The 17,805-nt window shown below is 44.3% G+C and overlaps 1 protein-coding gene across 3 annotated transcripts; it reads right to left on the reverse strand.

Moving 5' to 3' along the window:
* Window positions 1-596: 596 nt before the first annotated feature.
* On the reverse strand, window positions 597-13,507 carry Kcna3 (potassium voltage-gated channel subfamily A member 3). 3 transcript variants are annotated; one of them, XM_090334398.1, is made up of 3 exons: window positions 9,892-13,507; window positions 2,721-2,858; window positions 597-978 (listed from the first exon to the last, which is right to left on the reverse strand). In XM_090334398.1, exon 1 carries the CDS (start codon window positions 13,505-13,507, stop codon window positions 11,738-11,740), a length of 1,770 nt encoding a protein of 589 aa, XP_090190524.1. In that variant the 3' UTR covers window positions 597-978; window positions 2,721-2,858; window positions 9,892-11,737. The 3 variants fall into 3 exon arrangements, with proteins under 3 accessions (XP_090190524.1, XP_090190525.1, XP_090190523.1); XM_090334399.1 differs by lacking the exon at window positions 2,721-2,858 and having other exon boundaries at window positions 11,581-13,507; XM_090334397.1 differs by lacking the exon at window positions 2,721-2,858.
* Window positions 13,508-17,805: the final 4,298 nt, after the last annotated feature.

Consider the following 17,805-nt stretch of genomic DNA (forward strand, 5'->3'; position numbering starts at 1 on the left):
TCTGTCTACTTAGTTCAATTGGAAAAGAGTTCCGTTTCTAAAAGAATATAAAAATAGAAAATGAGTCCAAGAATCTTTTACACATATAATTTTGCAGGAAAGGTTATAAACATCAGATGGAATATTATATCTATATATCTATATATTTATATAGCTTTAAGAATGTACTTTGTCTTACCCAGGAACATCCCGTGAAAATAAAGTTGAATTAATATATGATATATGACCTGTTTAAAAGTATAATTAAATGCTAAACATTTATCAAGATAGACAACTTCAACATATTCTAAGTATGAATTTATTTTTGTAAAGTTAAGGTCCACTAAAATCTAAACTAAATTTGTAAATATTTTAAATTAAAAAAATAAATGAATGCTTAATTAAGCAAGGCACATTTCTCTTAGGCAAGTCTCTCTTTAATACCATTCATTTGGGCACAGTGTTGACTTTACTTATTTATGTGTACATGGGCTGATCTATGTGTGGAAGCCTTTGGTACAAAGAATCTTGAAAAATAAAGTCACACATCACCTAGCACACAGACTATAACACAAATATATTCCATGATTAAATACAGTCCAATAATTTAAAAAAAACAGTAATAATTGTCTGGTTAGAAACACACATTTAGGCTTTCTTTATCTGTAACACTACTTATAACTTTTGGTTGATTAGATTTCATTAACACATCAAAAGGCTGAAATGATACCTTACTATTTTTTAATGTTCTTCTTTATCTCTTGATCAATCTTTTATGCTGCACACAGTATGAAGAGTATCCTCCAGTTTTGAGTTGCCTTTTCTATATAAAGCATTTGTTAGAGATGAGATATTCAATGTTAGCTGAAATAAAAATTTATCTGTGCTAGCAGATAAATCACTGGACATCGGTGATCGAAGCGCCACTGTATTCTCCACCATGAGTATCCTGATGGGCTGGGCCGCTTTGCAGCTCTTTACATAGGGCTCTCCGAGGACCTTTTGGACAAAAAAGATGCAATAACTTACTGTATAGGTAGTATCTAACAACCATAGGCTTCCTAAATGGGGCATGGCTCAAGTGGTAAAGTGACTCCCTAGTAAGCACAAGGCCCAGAGTTCAAATCCTAGGGATGGCAAAAAAAAAGAAGAAAAAGATAAAAGATAAGCAAAAACCTACCCAAACTATAGGCTTTAGGTCAATAAAAAAGTCACATCCATTACACATTTTTTAAAGGTCATTTTTTACTGTACTCTGTAAAGTTTAAGTAAGTTTAGTTTTTAAATGTATTGAAAAAATATTTGAATAATTTGCAAAGTGAAAGAGGTTTGGGGCTATGCTAAAATTATAAACTTTTCTTCCCATTATTTGTTTTTCCTACCCAGCAAATTTTGCCCTTTGGAAATCTGGCATGAAGCATTTTCTTAAATATACTTCCCTCCATCATTATTGATATATTATGTACAAGTATATATGTGATGTGTTATTACTCTATAACCATGCATAAGAGAAAATATAAAATATACTGACCCATAAGGTTACCTCCTACACTGATAGTTAGATAATAAAAATAAAAAAATGTTGTAAGGTCCACAAACCAAAAAAGTCCTTTCAATTATTTTTTGGCAATTAAAAAAATAAGTCCGGACCAGGAGTGTAGCCTAGTAGTAGAGTGCTTGCCTAGTATGCGTGAAGCCCTGGGTTCGATTCCTCAGTACCACATACTCAGAAAAAAGCCAGAAGTGGTGCTGTGGCTCAAGTGGCAGAGCACTAGCCTTGAGCAGAAAGTGACTAAGGACAGTGCCCAAGCCCTGAATTCAAGCCCCAGAACTGGCAAAAAGAAAAGATAAGTCCTAATGATGCATCCTTCAGAAGACAGGAATCATCTCTACCCTGTGCGGCCTTAAGTGACAAACCAATGCATGGACAGCAAAAGTTGCTAACTTTTGCTAGTCTTTCTAAATAAACTCAAGCAATATGCTCATTTTAGTTTGCTAGCAGATTTAGTGAGGACACTGGACCACTTGGATCTGCAGAGGCAACAGCCAAGTCATTCTTTGGTCTGGTTTGCTTGGGCAATTGAGGCAAAGGAAATATTCAGAAGGTGAGTAGAGACAGTTCCTGTCAATTCCCATCACAAGAATCGTGCCTCCTGTCACAATATTACCTAAAATTGCAGCATGTCTGCAGTGCTCTTCTCATGCTAGGATTAGCTTTAGTCTTTCCAGGAGAAAACATGTCTGTTTTCCAAAGCTTCCTGCATCCTCCTAATTCCAACACAGACAACTAGATCGCCGAAGTGATCTAAGTTTTGATATTGTTGAGGTTAATTCTATCAACTGCTTTGTATAGCAAAATGAAGGCCAGGAAGCCGGAACATGTGTTGAGTAGGGAGAGGAGAGATGGAGAGGGAGGGAGTAGAGAGGAATACACACATGTGAAAATGGAACCACTTGGGGGAGAGTGGGGTTTGGAAAGATGGGAGAAGAATAATGGAAGAGGTGACACTGCTCAAGACACAGTGCGATTATAAACTGACTCACTGAATTGAAACCAATTTTTACTTAACTATAACTTAAAAATTAAAAACAATTCAGTGTACATATGTGAAAGATGGGGGAGAATAATGAAAGGGATGACAATGACCAAGACTCATTGTATTCATAAACTGGCATGTGGACTTGAAGTACAACTACTTAAAAGTAATAACACACATTCCATCCTAAGAATCTGTGCTTACTTCTTGTGGATTTGATGTCCTCATCTCCTTCCATAACAGCTAATTCCACAGTTGGATGCTGGAGGCTCACCCATAGGATCCCAGCTACTCAGGAGGATGAAACTAATTTTTTTGGAACCCATCCAAGTAGAAAAATCTCTGGAAGGTGGGGAGAGGGAAACTGGGAGAAAAACAAGGAAATGGGGTAACAATGTTCATCAAGAAATGTACTTACGGGGCCAGGAGTGTGGCCTAGTGGTAGAATGCTTGTCCAGCGTTCATGAAACACTGGGATGATACCAAGGATGGTATCATACACAGAAAAAGCCTGAAGTGGTGCTGTGGCTCAAGTGGCAGAACACTAGTCTCAAAGACAGTGACCAGGGCCTGAGTTCAAGTCCCAGGACTGGCAAAAAAGAGAAAGAAATGTATTCATTACTTATGTAACTGTAAACCCTCTCTAGATCACATTTACAACAAAATAAGAGTATGTGTATGTATATATATATATATATATGAAAAATTTCTGAGACTCTTATCTCCAATTAACCATCCAAAAGAAGAAAGTAGAGCTGTGGCTCAAGAGGTGAGTGCAAGTCTTGAGCAATAAAAGCCAAGCAAAAGCCCAGGGCCCTGAGTACAAGGCCCAGTACTAGCACAATGACAAAAAAAATAGCTGGGGGCTGGGAGTCTGGTCTAGTAGAGTGCTTGCCTAACATGCATGAAGACCTGGGTTCGATTCCTTGGTACCACATACATAGAAAAAGCTGGAAGTGGTGCTGTGGCTCAAGTGGAAGGGCTCTAACCTTGAGAAATTCCAAGGACAGTGCTCAGGTCCTCAGGTCAAGCCCCAGGACAGGCAAAAAAAAAAAAAAAGTTGGTTCCTGTGATTTTATCATGCAATATGATAATTAGATTTAAAGTTCAGGTTATTTTAAATAGCTTTACCCAGTAAAGCCCTATCTACAGTGATTACACACACACACACACACACACACACACACACACACACACACACTTAGTGATTTTGTACTGAGATTTGTGGTTTGAACTCAGGGCTCACGCTTGCTCAATTGATCTTCTATCACTTGAGTTACATGTTCAGCCCCAAGTTTTTGCTTTCTATTCTAGAGATGGAGAAAATTGTTCTGCCCGGACTGGCCTCAAACCATAATCCTCCCTCTCCCTCCCTCTCCCTCCCCCCTCACTCACACTCTCTCTCTCTCTCTCTCTCTCTCTCTCTCTCTCTCTCTCTCTCTCTCTCTCTCTCTCTCTCTCTCTCTCTTTTAGCTTTGAGCAGCCAGGATGACAAGCATGAGTCATTGTTGCCCAACTACCTATGCCCAACGATTCTGTCACATGACTCACGGCTGTGGTCTCTAATGCCTGATAAATTCAGTGTCCATAATACAGAATACTTCATGGAGTTTTGGGACTCATTAAAATTAAAATCCAAGTTGGGTGCGGTAGCTCATGCCTGTAATCCTAGCTACTTGGGAGGCTGAGATCTGAAAATCAAGGTTCAAAGCCAGTCCAGGCATAAAAGGACCTGAGACTCTTATCTCCAATTAACCTCTAGAAAACGAGAAGTGGGGCTTGGCTCAAGGGTAGGGTGGTAGCCTTGAGCTACAGAGCTCAGAGACAGCACCCAGGCCGAATACAAGCCCCATGACCCCCCACCCCCCCAAAAAAAATTAAATTATATTAAAATCCAAGCCAGGCACTGGTGGCTCATGTCTATAATCCTAGCTACTCGGGAGATTGAGATCTAAGGATCACAGTTCAAAGCCAACCTGGGCTGAAAAGTCCCTATGAGATTCTTATCTTCAATAAACTATTTTTTAAAAAAGCTGGAAGTGGCACCTTGGATCAAGTGGTAGAGTACTAGCCTTGAGCACAAAGAGGTTCAGGGACAGCATCTAGGCCGTGAGTTTAAGACCCAGATGGGAGAAAAAGAATTAAAACCAAGTCCCACACTAAAGGTTAAGTTTCCGAGATTGTCTACCAGATAGATGAGTTCCGTAACAGATGTCATTTTCTTGTTCTGAGTTTGTTGTATCAGTTTGACTAGAGTCTACACACACACAAATAGAATTAACAATTACATAGGAAACTGAGTTCATGAAGCATCATAATTCCTAGGTACCCTCGGAAGTTCCTAATATGATGTGATCTTTAAGTTAATTATGTTAAGAAATCCACCCTCACACTTGGGCAGCACTTCCTGTAGAAAACCTGCTGTCGTGGGGGATGGGAGAAAAAAATGAGAGAGCGAGAGAAGGGATGACACTGTCCCAAAAGAAATCCAATCTTTATCTGACTTATGTGACAGTTACCCCTCTGTATATCATCTTTATAGTAACAATAAAAAAATTTTAAAACCAGCTGGAGTGTGCTTTAACCAAAGTGAAGTTTATTCTTAAGCCCATAGTGAGGATTATAAGCTACAGAGTAATAAAAAAGAAGCACAATAAGGAAATTCTGTTTGCATGCTGAAAACAACTCACTGCTTCCTTATTCTCATCTCTCACTCCAATAAATACTTTTTGAGCGCAATCTGTATTACAGCTATTTTCATGACCTTGAGGATGAAAAGAGAAAACAGACTATAACCAAAGAAACAAAACATTTGCTACAGAGAAAACTGAGCAGAGAAAGAACACAGGGCGTGACAAGGGGCTGCCATGTTAGAGGTGTCTGGGAAGGCTGCAAGGGGAAGGCTGGTAGGAATGCAAGGAAGGCTGCAGGGATCACGGTGTGCACAAGGCCTTCAAGGTGGAGATGCTTCCATAACTGAACAAAAGCACGACCCAATGCACTTGCTGCGCTGAGTCACATGGGAACGTGGCAAAGGAGGCCAGAAGTAAGGGAGGGAGGCCAAATTAGCCAGGACTTTACTGGCTATAAGGACTTCTGTTTGCACTTTGCATACAATAAGAGTGCTGAACTCAGGCCTACATGCTTCCTGAACAGGCAGTATGCCACCTGAATCATGTCCCTAATATTCTTTTTGCTCTAGTTATGTGTGTGTGTGTGTGTGTGTGTGTGTGTGTGTGTGTGTGTGTGTGTATTGCTTTACTCTTCTCTTTATTTTCCTCCTCCTCCTCCTCCTTCCTTCCTCCCCCCCCCCTTTCTTCTGTATGTTTTGGTGCCCATCCTGAGGTTTGAATTTAAGGCCTGGTTACTGTGTCTGAGCTTTTGTGTTCAACACTAGCTCTCTACTTCTTGAGCAATAGCTCCAGTTCCAGGTTTTTGGTGGCTAATTGTAGATAATCAAAAGACTTTTCTGTATGGGCTAACTTTCAACTCAGCTTTTTGAGCACCTAGAATTATTGACATGAGCCAGGCACCTAGCTTTTAGTCACTCTGTGTGTGTGTGTGTGTGTGTGTGTGTGTGTGTGTGTGCATATTGGAGGGGATTGGGGAGGGATACTGGGGCTTGAACTCAGGATCTCACACTCTTGTTTGGCTTTTTCTGCTCAATATTGACACGGTACAGCTTGAGTCACATCTCCACTCCCATTTTTTGCTGGCTAATTGGAGATGAGAGTATCTCAGGATTTGTCTGCCCAGGCTAGCTTTGAAATGTCATCCTGAGATCTCAGTCTCTTGAGTAGCTAAGATGAAAGGTGTAAGCTCACTTTAGTGATTTTTTTTGAAGAAAGATTTAAGTTTTTGACCAGGGCTATATCAAACTACCATTTTTTCCCACATAATTGCAATCACAAACATTTACTACCATGCCTGATTCCTGTGATGGGGCTGGAGACTGGTCTCAAACCACTGTCTTCTCAATCTCCATCTTCCAAGTAGTTGAGATTACAGGTATGAGCCACTACACCAGGCTAAAATGGGAGAAGGGTAGGAGTGGAGCCTGACCAGTAAGCTGGGCATGGCTTTCTAGTCCTTCTGACTGACCTGTTACTTACTTTCAGAGGTTATTAAACACTCCTTGAGGGTATTTAAAAAAAACAAACAAATGACTTCACCAACAGATCTAAAACTGCCACATTAAAAACTAGCAATTTAAAACCATTTCTTATATCTACCTTCGTTTAAAAGGTCAAATATAAACCAGACAAAGAAAGGAAAAGAAAATCCCACCCTAAAACACAATTTCTAAACATCTTCTTCCTCACTCTGGCCTCCTCACCTCTCTCTCTCTCTTTCTCCCTGTGTTTTCATTAGTATTCAGACTGGGAGGGGGCATGTGAGCCTCTTTGCATTTCTTACTGGAAAGAGTTAGCACTTCTATTCACAGCTGAGGAGTGAGAAAGACTTGGAACTGCTGTAGAAAATGGTGCTATTTTAAATATATAGAAGTCAGTAAGTTATAGCTGTGGTTCTCAAAAGAATGAACCGTTGGTAAATGTTAGTAGTATATGCACAGCACTTCATAGGTGAGTCTGTTTCAGGTAAACAAACCATCACTCTAGATTCGTTTTTACAATTTCAATTCTGAGTTTTTACTCAGGGGATTAGAAATAAGGGCAAGGACGCTCTCATGCTCTTCTGTGTGGCTGTCTGTGGTTGTGTCACTATAACTGGTGAATTTTGAAATTTGGCATACTGTCTGTTTTGAACATTGTAACAGAAACAAACATTAGCAAATGTTAAACGCCATTTCTCTCTGGATCACCAGCTCTACACTGTCTATATTTTCCCATGGGTGCTGTTGGAGAGCAGGGATTCAGCAATCCTCCCCACAGGAATCCCTAGCTATCCACAGACATGCGTACACCCTTTCAACATCCAAGATGTTCAGTTGTGCTCAACAGCGTGACTTCTAGTTGGGCAAAGTTAACAGACACAGCCAAATGCAGGCTCATCAGCATTATGCTCTTGGCCCAAAAACCATCCGTTTTCATTTTGTGCCTCTAGGACCTTTGTGAAGGGGATACAGCAAGTACGTGTGACAACATGAAATCCTGTTATTTTCCTTTTGAGCACAGATTCTCTTAAAAATGCATGGAGTGTCTGGGAAAGGCAGTAACCTGAGATGTTTTAATGAGTTAGCTAGCCCCTGCTTTCAACCCTCCTGTTCTAAGCAATTCCTCCCTTTTCCATAAAGGAGAGTCAAAATGGTCCTTTTCTTGTAGTCCTTTGACAACCTATACAAAGCAGGGGAGAGGAAAACAAATAATTTCCACAAAAGTAACAAAGATTGTTGATTAAAACCCATTAAAAGCAGGATATTCACCTCAAAACTGAGAAATATCCATTGTCCTAGAAATTATTATTAAAATCTGATTATGCTTTCTAAGATTACATTTAGATTAATCCATCATAAAGAAAGCAATCTTCTATTACTCTATCTAGTTTCAATAACTTACATTTGAATTTCCTGGTGAAAAAAACTTGACTATTAAGAAAGAGTTTATTTTCAGTGTACTGAATAGGTTTTTGGAGATAAAGTTTCTTTACTTGAATTTATTAATTAGTAGCATGGAAAGCCAATCTCAAAAACCAGAAGGGGTTTATTTTATCTTTCAAGTCAGGCAGTAAAAGTAGCCTGGGCTTTGGCACCAGGATGATCTGCTTTTTAATTGTTCCTGGGCTTTTGCTCCCCACTGTGAAGTGGCCAGGAAATCACTAAACTCAACCATGTCTTTTTCATCCTAAAATGAAGTTAATGACCCTTACCTTGAAGAACTGCAAGTGCCCAGAACATCACTGACCCTTTGTAAATGGTATTTATTATTGTCATAAAATAGGAAGACAATGACAACTCATCTACTTCTTATTCACACTGATCATTAGCAATGCTCAGAAAATAATTTAATCTCAGTAAAATCTCTGATGCAGGTCATGCAGTTAATTTATCTAAATATTCTACCTGTGATAACATTTACATTTGATAGCATGTGTTTGGAATACTTCTCATTATCTTCATATTATAAATACTGTTGTCTTCCTATTGCCAACCAATGAACAGAGAGGTTATGTAACTTGCCCAAGGTCATACAGCAGAGTCAGAATTCAAACCCTGCAATGCTTTCTCCTTCAACCTTTCATTCAAAGTCTGGGAATTACACTAACATAAAAGAATAGGATTCATACAACAAGCATGCAAGGTGCTACTTACTGTGATAGGTACTAGATTCCAAAAAATCAAATATTAAAAAAAGACACAGGACCTATAATCTATAAGGAGCTTCCAATATGGCGACTAGAAGCAATTCTATTACCTCATGGTTATGTGGTGGAAAACCTATGCTATTTCTCTGGATAAGAAATAAAAGATCCTCTCTGAATTGTTCTTATGTAAGGACCAATCTAGGTTTCTATATCTTCAGAAGAGATGTGAATAAAATTGTCACCTTTATATTAAGCTTTTTTAAGAACAGATACAAAAATTATTTTTACATGATTGCTATATCTAAAATGATAAAAAAATGAGTCATAATGGAATTTCTGGTCATTAAGAATAACCAAATATTACTTTAAAGAGATCCATATTTAAAATAACTCAAAAAAGCAAAGGAGACTATAGATAAAGGTATCTTGTTTAGATACATGGGTAAAGATAAACAGTAACCAGGTATATACAGATTTTTTTTTTACTTTTTTTCTTTTACCCTTTTCTTTCCTCATCCCTCTCTTGTATTCCCAATAGTTATTTGCCAGTCTCTCAAATGCACAAATAATAAAGTAAGCAGGCTTCTTACTACTTGAAAATATAGTATGAATTTAAAAAATAGGATTTTTTACTCTAGAGGACAGAATAATTGAGCATCCAAAGCAAAAAGCAATTCTGTTGTGCATAATTTATGTAATATGTATGAAACAAAGTGACCATATGTGAATAAAATGTTACTATTATTTTCAAAGTTTGTTTCAAAGAACTGTATTACTGATAGTAATTACGCAAATTAAAATGGGAGCAGTAATCTAACCTCTGCAGATTCTGCCCTTTATTTATTTTAAAGGGGGAAACAAGTTGTTCAGAAGTCAAGTGTTTGGCAAATAAATGCAGTAATCTTCAGTTCAGCATAGGTGAAAGTTCTTCTGAAGACAGTGTCATCTTTTTGAGGTAAACAATGGAAACCAGAGGTTAATTAGTCATATGGAAGAAATGGAAAAGATGCTATAAATGATCTTTTTAAAGGAACGTGGCTTAAAATGCAAAACGATTTGTTTTACAATACCTCTAATCCAGAAATGAATCTAGATATAAATGACAAGTGCTCACCTGATGCTGACTGGCTCCTGGCAGCCCTTAGCATGTGGCTGAAACTTGCAGACATTTTTCTGCAGATTCCCAATCCTTTTTATTGTCTGTGATTTCCTCATTAAAAGGGTGTTTTTATGCAGTTGATGTTCATTTTGCTTTGTAAGTGTGGTGGTGGTGATGGTGGTGGTGGTGACAGTTCTGATGTGAGATTTGGATAGTTTTTTTTGTTGTTTAACAAGGAGATCTGAAGGTCTCTTGTAGTAAGATTTCAGGTACAGAGTCTCTCATTTGCTTATGTGCAGAACATGTTTACACTGGCTTTTCATTTTATTGGCTGGATCCTCACTTCTTGGAAAAAGAAAATTGCAGAGAAGCAGCTTCTAAAATTATTGCCCGATAACTGGCATTTAATTCAGGTTATGCCTTATTGGGATTTATGATAACATTCCAAAGATGATATTCTCTGTCTTGGATCAGTCATAGGGGATCACAAGGGTAGATGAATTACATAGAAATAGAAGCATTTCATGATTCCTTCCATCTCCTTGTATTCTCAGATATAACTTCATTTGTGTGGCTTATTCAAATAGGGTTTGCTTTATGAAATCACATGAAGTAGAGCCCATCTGGAAAGGTTACTGTGGAAACAACAGGGGCCGGGAAGGTGGGGTGGGGCTAGAGAGCAAAATATGCCATGACAACCTTTTTCGGGTTTCCCAGGAAACATGGGTTGCTATGGCAACTGCATCAGTCAGGTCCGAATTAGTAACTTCCGCTGCACGGAGTGTCTGCCACTTTAATCTTCTTGTGATACTGCAAAAGCTTATCTCTCTGATGCCTTAGAACTGTTGTTGTTGTTGTTGTTGTTGTTGTTGTTTTTCTCAGCAGCACTGGAAATACTGATCTTTAGACTTTGGTAGATGTTGGCTGGGACATGTGCAGGGCACTTCACCCAAATCCCTTAGTCTAATACTTTTGCAATGCTTAAGCAAACTCCAGAGAGTTCAGGTAATTAGTCAGCAGAAGGTTTGGGGGTTGAGCATTTCCCTTTGTTCAAAGTTAAGAACTTCAAGGTTTGAGGATGAGAGATTCGAATAGAAACTTCAGTCAAAACCAGATCAACAAACTTAGGATTGGCTTCTAAGTCACAGTTCTACTCAGATTGCTCATCCACATGTTCAAAGGGGGCGGGAAGTGAACTAGGTAAGGTCAGTCACTTAAGTATTTGTCTGCTTTACTTAGTAAAGAAACAACTCCATTTTAATTTTGAGGTTCAACAGTTACTTAACTGTTTTTTAGTTTCGTTTCCTCCCAGGATATACTTTGTTGTTGTTGTTGTTAATATAGGGTGTGTACGAGAAAACAACTCTAATGTCAGCTTGTTGTTCACAAAATTAAGGGAGTGGGGGTGGCCAGAAACCGGTGGCTCACACTTGTAATCCTTACTTCTCAAAAGAGGCTGTGGTTCAATGGCAGCCCCAGGCAGGAAAGTCTGTGAGACTCTTCAACCACCAAAAGGCCTGAAGTGGAGGGGGCGGCTCAAAGTGGTAGGACACCAGCCTTGAGTGGGGGTGGGGGAAGCAAAGGAAGGGAGCCCAGGCTCTGAGTTCAAGCCCTAGTACCCGCAAAAAAAAAAAAAAAAGTGAGAGGGGAGGTGGGGGGGGAAGGGGACAATGGAGAGAATGTAGCCTACTTGAAAACAGGCACCTGTTTCCGTGTGAAGCAACCGAGAGAAGGCATCCATCCCACTTCCTCGGGTCCTTCTCGGGATGAAGGTCTGGAGAGGACGGGGACGAGGGCACACGCGGACCGAGGGGCGCACGCTCCCCGCGGAAAGGTGCACAGCCGGCCGCCGCGCCCCGCTCTAGACGTCCGTGAAGATCTTGTTGATGCTGACGCAGGCGTTGGGGTTACTGTTCCCAGCGGCGCAGGGGGCGGCCGAGTTGCCCGTCTTGAAGGGGGGCTGCGGGAAGGCGCTGTGGTTCAGGCCCCCCTCTTCGATCACCATGTACTCCGACTTGCTCAGGGTGGAGTTGCTCCGCGCCTTCCGCAGCTCCTCGGCCGAGGAGGAGAGGTGCTGGCAGCTGCCCACGTGCAGGTACTGGGCTTGCTCTTCCCCTTCCGTCTCGCGGTGGTAGAAGTAGTTGAAGTTGGAGACGATGACCGGGACCGGCAGGGCGATGGTGAGGACGCCGGCGATGGCGCAGAGGGAGCCCACGATCTTGCCCCCGATGGTCACCGGATGCATGTCCCCGTAGCCCACCGTCGTCATGGTGACCACCGCCCACCAGAAGGCATCCGGGATGCTGTTGAAGCCGGACGTGGGGTCGTCCGCCTCGGCGAAGTAGACGGCGCTGGAGAAGAGGATGACGCCGATGAAGAGGAAGAAGATGAGCAGGCCCAGCTCCCGCATGGACGCCTTCAGGGTCTGCCCCAGGATCTGCAGGCCCTTGGAGTGGCGGGAGAGCTTGAAGATGCGGAAGACCCTGACCAGGCGGATGACCCTGAGGATGGCCAGGGACATGGCCTGCTGCCCGTTGCCCTGGCGCTCGGCCAGCTCGGTGCCCAGGGTGATGAAGTAGGGGATGATGGCCACGATGTCGATGAGGTTCATGATGTTTCTGGAGAAGGTGGCTTTGCTGGGGCAGGCGAAGAAGCGCACCAGCAGCTCGAAGGAGAACCAGATGATGCACAGGGTCTCCACCACGAAGAAGGGATCCGAGAAGCTGGAGGCGCCGGCGGCGGGGGACCCCGACGTGCCGTTGCCGGCCGCCGCCGCCGCCTCGAAGGCGTCCGGGGACGAGGGCGGCGAGGCCGGGTAGTCCTTCTCGTCTCGGAACTCGGGCAGCGTCTCCAGACAGAAGATGACGATGGAGATGAGGATGACGAGGACCGAGACGATGGCGATGCCCCGGGCCGGCCCGGAGCTCTCGGGGTATTCGAAGAGCAGCCACACCTGGCGCTGGAAGTCCCGGCGGGGCAGGGGCCGCTCCTCCTCCCGCAGGAAGCCCTCGTCCTCGCGGAACTTCTCCATGGCCTCCTCGCCCAGCTGGTAGAAGCGGATCTCCTCGGAGAAGATGTCGATGGGCACGTTGACCGGCCGCCGGATGCGGCCCCCGGACTGGTAGTAGTAGAGGATGGCGTCGAAGCTGGGGCGGTTGCGGTCGAAGAAGTACTCGTTGCGGAGCGGGTCGAAGTACCGCATGCGCCGCTTGGGGTCGCCCAGCAGCGTCTCCGGGAACTGGCAGAGGGTCTTGAGCTGCGTCTCGAAGCGCAGCCCGGAGATGTTGATGACCACGCGCTCCCCGCAGCAGTCCTGCTCGTCCGCGGCCGCCAGCGCGGGGGGCAGCGGCTCGTAGCGGTCCCCGCCGCCGCCACCGCCGCCCTGGGGCGGCTCCCCGCCGCCGCCGCCGCCCGCCGCCTCCGGCTCCGGCAGGTGGTCCCCGGGCACCACCGTCATGTCGGGCGGCGGCTCCGGGCCCGCGGCGGGCTCTGCGTAGCCGGGGTTCACCAGGGTGTGGGCGCCGCCGTCTCCGTCGCCCTGGCCGGGCCTGGCAGGGTCCTGGGCAGGGTGGGCGCGATGGCGGGCGGAGGTCTGCGGCGGCGAGCGCAGGAGGCTGCGATGCTCGTCCATGCGGCGGGGAAGCGGCGGCGGCGGGGAAGCGGCGGCGGGGCCCCGGCTCTCCTCCCCGCGCTCCCCGCGCTCCCCGCCCCTGCGCCGCCTCCGCCCACCGAGCCCAGCCCGCCGCCGCCTGTTGCTGCCGCCGCGGCCCGGCTCCGTCTGGGTCTGGCGCGTCGCACCCGGGCGGCTCCGGTAGAGACGCCTCTTCCTCCCACCTCCTCCCTCCTCCCCCTCCCCCTCTTCCCTCGTCTCTCCTCCCTCTACTGCTTTCCCCCCCACCCCAGCTCCGCCGCGTCCCCGCGGGGCGCGCGCCCGCCCTCCGCGTCCCCCAGGATTCCCGCCCACCGCGCGGGCGCGCGCCCCCCTCCCCCGCGGGGAGCCACTACCCCGCACTCACCCGCCGTCCTCCGCACTGCTTCGTAGTCACCCGAGTCACTCCCATCTTTGCACCTCCCAGGGGTCCCCCTATCCGCCCAGCCAAGCCCCTTCCCCCCTCCCACGCTTCTGTCTCCTCTGGCCAGCGCGCGCCAGAACCTCCCTTGTGGCCAGCCTGGCCGCATCCCAGTTGCCAGGCAGCTAGACCCGAGCAGGGAACCACACCTGGGGTGGAAGCACAGGCCTTCCCTAGTCTCCCGACCCGGGCCCAGAAGGCCAGGGCGGAGGGAAGACAAGAGGCAAACCCCTGGCCAGGACTTGTTCAGGAAGAGAGCGCAGGTCAGGTGGGCATCCTAGAGAAGAGGCCAGCGTGCGCTGGTGAGCAGATGGCCATTAAGTCGGGACAGGGGTGGTGGGTGTGTGTTAAATCGTGCCAGAACTAGAAGCCCTGGGGAGTCCTGGGTCCTGAACAACTCTGGGCACTGGAGGGTGGGTGGGACGTTGTTTCTGTCTGGAGTAGTTCGCACTGAGTGGAATCAAGGATCAAATGTCTGGTTTGGGATTGGTGCTGGGATTTACAGTGTAGTCCGTGAGAAAATAGGTGGGTAATGGAAAATGGAAATTTACTACATCTGATTTCCAGCGTTAGAAAGCCCAACTTAGATCTGTTATGGGACGAACAGGAGTAGGGCAGCTACCCTGACTCCACTTGATAAAATGCCATCCTCACCTCTGTCATAGGAAATTTGCCCCTGATTCTAGTTAAGGGGCAGAACTTTCGTAATTTGATTTGTGTCTCTGCTGCTCCATTTGAACCAAGAGATCATTTACAATTATTTCCTTGGAGAAACTATCCAAATTGTTGTGGTCATTTTAAGCATAATGTCTGTTTCCTCCCCCACAACGCCCCATAGTTGTTTTTTTTTTTTTTCTTTTAGCAATCCCAATATAAGCCAGCTCTAGGCTTACACAAGTCTGTTTTTCATTGTATGATTCAAATCATTTACAGAAGAGGAACTGACATCTAGACAATGCATCATCCATCCAAAGTAAGCTGACAATTCAGATTGATGTGTGTGATTCATGGTTGTTCCCTTCTCAACCATAAAGCCCTCTGGATCAGAGAGCAGGTCTTAACTTTCATTTCTAGCGTCTCCTAATGTGTCTTGGAAATAGCTAGGCACTGGTGGCTCATGCCTGTAATTCTAGCTACTTGGGATGTTGAGATCTGAGGATCATGGTTTGAAGTCAGACTGGCCAGGAAAGTCTAGGAGACTCTGATCTCTGATTAACCCCCCAAAAGAGTGCTAACCTTGAGCATACAAGCTAAGGGACTGTGACCAGGATTGGTACAAAAAAGGGGAGGAGAATGTGAGTTCAGAGGACAGTGCATTAGTTATTTCTACCTCCAGCTCTTCCTGGTTCATGTGCCTGTTTCTTCCTCTTCCACTTCAGGGGCAGCTCAATGCTGGGCCATGCAGCTAGTAATTTTATGTTGTGAAATGGGAAAAAATTGGATGACTATGTCAAACTCTCTTATTTTGTGTAATAGTCACCTCATTGTTTTACCTACATTTTAAAGCTATTGATTATTATAATCAGTCATTCATGTATTTAAGAATGAGACCAAGTGCTTGCTGCAAAGCTAGTTCATAGAAAGGCAAACACCCCATTTTTGCTATTGTTCTAGTACTGAGGCCTGAACTCAGGAATTGGACTCCAGCCCTTAGCTTTTTCACTCAAGACTAATACTGTGCCACTTGAACTACTTCCAGCTTTTTACTGGTTAATTGGAAGTAAGAGTCTTATGGACTTTCCTGTCCAGGCTAGCTTCTGGCCATGATCTGACCCTCAGATCTCAGCTTCCTGAGTAGCTAGAATTAGGCTTGAGCCACTGGCACTTGGTTCTCAGGGTTCCCTTCCCTCCCCTTCCCTTCCCTTCCCTCCCCTCCCCTCCCCTCCTCTTCCCTTCCCTTCCCCAACTGCCCTTTCTTTTTGTGCCAGTCCTGGCATTTGTACTAAGGGCCTAGGCACTATCCCTATACTTTTTCACCCAAGGCTAGCACTCTACCACTTGAACCACAGTTCCATTCCTGGCCTTTTGGTAAATTGGAGATATGTTTCCCAGACTCTCTGTCTGGGCTGAGTGCAAACCACTTCTCAGATCTCAGCCTCCTGCATCACGAGGATTATAGATGTGAGCCACCTGTGCCTGGCTACAGGTTTTTATTTTCAATTTTTCTTTTCTTTTTTTTTTTAAGTTAGCTGTGGAGCTTGAACTCAGGACCTGAGCACTACCCCTGAGCTTTTGTGCTTGAGGCTAGCACACTACCACTTTGAGCCACAGCTCCACTTGCAGATTTTAGGTGACTACTTGGAGATAAGAATTTCACAGACTTTCCTGCCCAGGCTGACCTTGACCCATGATCCCCAGATCTCAGCAACCTGAGTTGCTAGGATTACAGGTGTGAGCCACCAATGCTCAGCTACAGATCCTATTTTTTTTTTAAACTGTATTTTTTTTGTCTTTTCTTTTTTGGCACTAGAGATCGAACCCAGAACGTTGCACTTCCTAGGCAAGCCACTAAGTTTTGCCACTAAGCTACATCCCAGCCCTACAGATCCTATTTTTAAAGATTGAATGTTTCGTGCACTTCTTTGTCTGATTTAGAGAGTGATTTATTCTTCCTTTTGCAAGAATTAGTACTGAAATTAATATTAATCAATGGCAAGGAAGACCAGAGCAAAGAACAGTCCTGTGATGGATGGTCACAAGTTTCTTTGAAGTATCTCTGTCCTTCAGAAATGAATCTGTCCGCTTCATGGATTTTCATTATCTGGGAGATTCTGATTATAAGCTTCCTAGGACAGACTTGATATTTGAAGACTAGAGAAGTTTAGCAGTCTGTTCAGCTCTCAGAGCTTGTTAATGAAAGAGCTGGGTCTAAAAACCTTGGATCATTTCCAAACCCAGTGTTTGCTGTACTGTATCACACTGTGAAACTCTTATGTTGATCACGGCGAGGGTTTAATAAATACTGAATTTCTAACAGCAGCCTATTTGCTTCTGATTGCTGACTAGTTCACTTCAATTCATATTTATTTTAACTGAAAACTACTGCCTTGTGGTGACTACTCCGTAGCCTATAGGAAATGAGTTGGTGGGCGCAATTCCATCCCTGTTGGACAGCAGAAACCATTGAAACAAATCAATGTCAAAAATGGCACTTCAGGAGAAACACATACCACTTATTTAGTACCCCCAGTGGAGTAGCTCAAAGTGATTTGAAAATGTCTCATTAATCCTCACGACACCCCTGTGGGATAATAATAATATTATTGTAATGTTTAAGTGTAGAATTGTGGCAAAGCAAACAGCTTCTCGGAGCCTCTGCAGAATCCTTCAATATGGAGCCTAAAAAAGTCATCAGGTTTGCAAACAGGAAGATAATTCTCAATACTTGGCCTTTTTGCATTTATTTAGGCATGGCCTGGTCTTATTGACTACTACACAGAACCAGAAATAGCTCCCCAGTTGTTTGCTAGATGGTGAAAAACATCTGAAATTAGCCAAGAAATGTTTGAGAATGAGACAAGGCAGACCTTGACAGCATCCTAAACCACACTTACAGGGAGATAGATGAATAGACAACACTTAATATGGCATTGTGACAAATGAACTTTAAACATAGATCTGAAGCTTTTTTTTTTTACAATGCTGTTAACAACATAGTAGGCCATGACCTAAGGATAATAGTTCAAGTCTAGTCCAGTCAGAAAAGTCCTTGAGACTCATGTGTCCATTTAACCAGCAAAAAGCTGTGGGGTGTGAGTCTAGAACACCAGCTTTGAGTGAAAAAGTCAAGGGACAGCATCCAGTCATTGAATTCAAGCGCCAGTACATCTCTCTCTCTCTCTCTCTCTCTCTCTCTCTC

Source organism: Megascapheus bottae, chromosome 6 (genome assembly GCF_031878675.1).
Source record: "Megascapheus bottae isolate mThoBot1 chromosome 6, mThoBot2.hap1, whole genome shotgun sequence".
In the NCBI taxonomy this organism is placed as follows: Eukaryota; Metazoa; Chordata; class Mammalia; order Rodentia; family Geomyidae; genus Megascapheus; species Megascapheus bottae.